The sequence below is a fragment of the Thunnus thynnus genome, chromosome 19 (genome assembly GCF_963924715.1).
Source record: "Thunnus thynnus chromosome 19, fThuThy2.1, whole genome shotgun sequence".
In the NCBI taxonomy this organism is placed as follows: Eukaryota; Metazoa; Chordata; class Actinopteri; order Scombriformes; family Scombridae; genus Thunnus; species Thunnus thynnus.
Window position 1 is genome coordinate 28,049,374 of NC_089535.1, and position 5,813 is coordinate 28,055,186.

The 5,813-nt window shown below is 40.8% G+C and overlaps 1 protein-coding gene across 1 annotated transcript; it reads right to left on the reverse strand.

The window, feature by feature from the left end:
* Positions 1-1,209: 1,209 nt before the first annotated feature.
* On the reverse strand, positions 1,210-5,813 carry naif1 (nuclear apoptosis inducing factor 1). Its single transcript, XM_067574672.1, has 3 exons — positions 5,257-5,813; positions 3,181-3,231; positions 1,210-2,247 (listed from the first exon to the last, which is right to left on the reverse strand). The coding sequence occupies exons 1-3, from the start codon at positions 5,699-5,701 to the stop codon at positions 1,697-1,699; spliced, it is 1,047 nt and encodes a 348-aa protein (XP_067430773.1). The 5' UTR covers positions 5,702-5,813; the 3' UTR covers positions 1,210-1,696.

The following is a 5,813-nucleotide window of genomic DNA, read 5'->3' on the forward strand; positions in this document are numbered from 1 at the left end:
CGTCTCAAATCTCACGGGGCCGGTTAGGGGCCGTCCACAAAGTTCGAGTAGGTGTGTGTGTGTGTAGAAGAGAATCAGAGCCACGTCAAAACATAAAAAATAAATAAAACACTACTATTACCACCGCTATTAATGAATAGAAAATTAATTAATTAATATTAATAAAAAAAATATTAAACAAAAAATATGAATTTATCAGAATCAAATTTGCTCAAAATACCAACTTTAGTTGTTGATTTGATTTTAGAAGTCTGATTAGTGGGAGTTGCGTTAAAATAAATAAATCTCAGATTTTTTTTTTTTTTTTTTTTGAGTTTCTCAGAATTGTTTTGTTCCCCCACTGATCTTATGATACATATTGTTAGATAATTAACACCAATGAGAAAATGTGGTGAGCTTTGTGTGATATGCTGACATATGCGCTGGCTAACACATAGATATGGTCCATAAATATAGATGACATATAGAGAATAATCCAGGATGAGCCTCATGGTTACTGGATAACAAACACAACACATTACTCAGGTTCTTTGGAGTGCATTGTTTTTCATGGCCACAGGGCTGAAGTGGATTATTGAAGCCCACCTGTGCTAAGGATATAAACATAAGTATTATACCTTGGTGCTATATACTCCTTGTCAAAGCTACAATAATGGCCACCTGGGGGCAGAAGAACTCCGAAAAAACCCTGAAAACACAATATCTGACATATCATTTATAAAGTTGTAATGGCTAACATGTTAGCAGACAGTTATCTATTTATACATCCAGCTGATATGGAGCAACTGATATGCAACTGGAACAGGGTGAAACATTATTTTAGTCCGTTTTCAGTGTTTAATTAATTAAAATAGTTAATTAAGTAATGTCTTTAGGTTGTTGTTGGTAGAGGGCTATAAACATGTAGAAATGTTTTCTGACCCTGTTTTCAGTGTTTCTTACATTGTCTTTTGTTGATATAATGTAGCCTTCTTGATGTATAAAATCAGACCATACACCAGCTTAACCCGTCTGTTAAATCTGACTCACTTTACAAAAAATCAAGGTATATGACTCCAGTACTCCTGATTAAAAAAGCATATACTCTATTTCACATAACACACCCTTCCCAGTTTTTCCTGCTGATCCACCAGTGATGAAACGTGCTTACACACTGACCTCTTCTGATTGATTATTAGTGATGCAGCCTATAGGGAAAACACAGGCAGCTCATATTTCTTCAAATTTTATTCAGTTCTGAAGTCGTGGTGCACACTAACTGAAGAACCTAAATGACTATAATCTTAAAAACAAGACTGATTGTTCTTCATTTTAGGCAAAATGCAGGATGACTTCTTCATCTTCAGCCCACATCAGGGGGATGACCTCAAATTAAAAACATCATTTCAATATCAAATCCGATGAATTAAATAACATAAACATGCTGCCAAACACTGACAGAATGTAAAAAGTAAAAAATAATGTGGTAACATAACTTTTTCTGGCTCCTGTAACAAATCATAAAACAGATAAAATTCTGTACATGCTCTTCCTAAGGCAACTCCTGACGTGTTTTTCATGGTTCTTAGAAGTCTGTGTCCATGGACTCCTCTACAGTAAGTGCAATGCAGGCAGGAGTCAGTGCACCACACACAAACACACACACACAAACACAAGCACAAACACACACACACACACACACACACACACAAACAGTCTATTGTGTCTCCTCAGCTGGCTGTGGAGGCGGTGGCGGTGTTTTGGGCCTGCTCTGGTCCTCTGTTCCTGCCCCGTCAGCCGGCGCTCCCACTGCTGTGCTGCTGGAGTTTGCGACCTCAGTCCCACTCTGAAGGAATTTGCGCAAGTCTTTTAGAGCAGGCCTGAGCATCTGCACTAATGCGAGCAGGGCAGCCTGGGTACCTTCCAGGGCCTGGGCCTGTCTTTCCTGGGCAAACGCCTGAGCCTCCTGGGAGCGCCGCATCATCTGCAGCAGCTCGTTCTGGCCCTCCAGGTGCTGGGCGATCTGTCGGATGTGGACGTTGGTGACTCTCTGCTCCTGCAGCAGGCGGGCTGAGTTGAGGGCGATGCGGCTCTTCAGTTCCTGGGGTTTGGCCTGACCCTGAGGCGGCGGTGGGGAAGCTGAAGACGAGGCCAGCATCTCCACTGGAGCCTCAACAGCCGCCACAACAGTGGGAGCAGAATCGCCTACGGTGGTGGTGCAGTACTCCACCACGCCTCCGTCCTCCAGTGTGTGGTAAGTTGTTTCAGCTGGAAAAGGGACAGAAAATCAGCACAAACTGTCCCGGACGCACACCCGCATCAAATCTTGTGTGGTCTATACATCTAGCTGTTCATGTTGCATTTAAAAGCTCTGATCAACCAACAGAATTATTGTGGATTTCAGTTTCAGTTTTCATGTGATTTGACTCCACCATGTATCAGTGAGTTGCTGTTCACACACACGTCCACTGAGGCCTCTCAGGTCATCAGAACAAGAGCTCCTGGTTGTGTCCCACTCAAGACTCACAGTGATCAAGCTTTTGCTGTCCTGGCTCCTAGATTTTGGAGGTCAGGTCATCAAACTCTGGTGATTGTGTATGTCTCATCTCAAGATTTATTCTCAAAGCCATTTTATTGATGCCCTCTTGTCTAAGAGTGTTCTTAACTCATTTTGTTATTTTTTTTTTGAGGAATATCTAAATGTTTGTACTGTTTTCCATGAGAAGGAAACTTAAAGTCCCCTTCCACTCAAAAAATATGTTTTGCTTGATGTAGGTGCAGAGTTTGTTTTCATCTGCTGAAGGGGGAACGTTTCTCACCTCGAGTTTAAGGTGTGTATCTATGAGCAAGATTTATGACAGCACAACTAGCTTAGCACCAATCGTGGTTCAGTATACAACTTACACAAGTGTGATGTGGAAGCTTGAAGCCTATACATTGAGAGAGGACTTCACAATTAAGTAGGACACATTTCGTTTCATATATTCATAGATTCTTCAAAGGGAGAAGCAATAGATGTCATTTCAAGGCTATCACACAGTAGTCTGTGCTGATCAGAAATCATATGCAATGATCAAATCAATGTTGGGAGACCTTACTTTGTATCATGTGGATGGAGTGAGGAAATACACTGACTGCTCAAAATTCGTCCCATTTCTTGCATGTATGGAGGAATTTTTGCAGAAGGTAAAAAAAACTCACCGTTCAATGGCTTCGCTTCATCACAAACTGCGCCTGTGCCTGCTGGAAGAGCTAAAATACACACAGATAGAATATGAGCGAAAAACACAAGACTGTAGTAAACCGGCAATCACAGAAAAAAAAAGACACAATCTAAAAACACTCAATCATAAAGCAATTAAAACCTGCAGAAACACTTGTATGGCCCTTTAATCATTTTCTCCTAAATGTGCCACATGTCCTCTCCTACCTCACTACACCTAGTCATCAGCTACCAGGTGATGAACAAGAGCAGAAGACAGGAGCCAATCACAGGAATGGTTACTCTTTATACAGTTTAAGTCTGTATTTCTGTAAATGTGAAATTTCATATTAACTGCATTTTATTTGTCAACTACAGGTGTCGTTTCTGATCAGTGTGGATATTTAGCTTTAATAAAGGACACCTCTTAACTTAAAAGGGGCATTCCACTGATTTTTACATGTCAGTTTGCTGGTGAAAACATTGAGAGTTTTGTCATTGAGAGCTCTGAGAAAAAAAAAACTCAGCTTGGGACTGGAGACTATGAATGTGTAAGTGAAAGCTTGTGTTACAAGCTGTTTACCAGGAAAGGAGGGTCTAACAGAAACACACTGTGGTGTTGCGTTATGGGAATTGTAGGATACAGCGTTGTTGGAGCTTGTAAGGAAATCTCAGCCTCTGCTACAATTACATTTCTTTTATGAGTCCCCCAACTTTATGAGAGTGCGATAAAAAATTGGAAGGACAGTTGGGAGTTTTGGGGTGAGTTTTACCTTCCAACCAAACAGTGATTTCATTGATTTCATGTTGCTTCAGTGAGGGAGATGAGGGCCTAATGAGTGACATCAAATCCTGAATTCATGCCCTCTTCATTTGACTTCTTATCACTCTAACTGTGGTGCATTTTCTCTTACCCCTAATCCTTACCAGGCCTGGTTTCTCGAGTTCAATAAAACAAGTGAAATACATGTAATCCTGTGACCCAAAGATAACCATATTGATGTGCTCATCTTTTCTCTGGTTGCGTGTTTATTGTCATTTTTTTTTCTCAGGAGGAACTGTAAGTGGTGCAGCATCTGTTCTACAGCTGGATATGTATTTCCAAGACCAGTCAACAGTGTAGTTTGAACTGAATCTTATACATAATAATAATGTGTCATAGCCTGAACAGTTTACTTCAGCCAACGAGAGGTGCTTGTACCCCAGGGGGTACTGCTGCAGGTTCCAGGGAGTACATAGAAAGATTGTGGCTCAACTAATTTGAAAAATTAGATATTATAATATTAGCAAGCGAGCATAGAAGTCTAAACAGTTAGCTAAAAGTAACTGTATGTTGATTTGATTTATTGATTGGGACAGTGTCCAGTTTTAAACATTAAAGACGCACTGCACTGGAGTTAGCTCGAAGCTAATTTGCATCCGTAGTCCCCCACAATCAAAACAACAGTACAACAAAAAACAGTACAAAACAAAAAAACAAACAAACAAACAAAAACAAACAAAAACAAACAAAAAAAACAAACAAAAAAAACACACAGAACCCACCATACAAAACACAAAATTCAAAGCTACACACAACAGCATGTTACATACACTCACAATGTCAAAAAGAAACTAACAGTGCAAACTAGACTCAGTGGTCACACAGCTGATTGGTCTTTGTCTGGATAAATGGTTAATATGGTTAGCTAAACGTAATGAATAAACAGTTTAAATTGTTAGTTAATTTAACAGATAAAGAGTTGCAACAACTAAAAGTAATGGATTTATTTTTTTTAAATACGTAGCTTAAAGTAAAGAAGAAACATTTGACATATCTGGCTAAAGTGTAATGAAATGAGCTGTTTAAAATGTATTCATATGAACACACTGGAACATGTTGGGTGGTGTGGTTTAATGGGCACTGAGTCAATGTAACAGGGCTGTGGGAACACACTCAGACAATAATAAAGGCACTGACTGAGCTGTGAGGCTGGATCCACCAGAGGGCAACATATGTACTTCTCAGTGAGTACATCTCCTCTGACTGTAACTGCATCCTGTGCATGCTCAGAGTGAAAGTTTAGTCAACTTACTGTCTGCTAGTGTGACCGTGGTAGCGGTGTTCACTGTAACAGGTAAAGTGATCTCAGCATCCGAGTCTCCCGCAGGTAAACTGATGATGGTGGCTTCCCCCAGGAGGTTACAGATCCTCTGCTGCATGGCAGTGAGGATGACGGGAACCGGAGTGCAGTCAGCGGAGGTCCCCTCTATAGCAGCCCGCGCCTGGGCCACTTTCCGCCGGACCTCCGTCTTCATATCAGACCACTTCTTTTTCACCTCTGGCAACTCTCTGGGACAGGTGGTGACAGCGTTCACCTTTTTCAGTATATCCACCCACGCGTTATTCTTTGCCATGTGGGTGACTCCAGCATTGAAGTGGTTAACCAGTGTATGCTTTTGTTTCTCTATTTCTTCCACAATAATTTCCACCTCTCTCTCCGAGAAATTCATTTTTCTCTTTTTCGCGACCGATGCCATAATTGCAGAAATTCCTCTTTTGGAGAGGTAATTGTGCGTATTGTACGCAAAAATAGTAGGATTTACTCAATAGATGTGCGCAACGTAATGGCTTCCAGAATCGGCTTCTTCT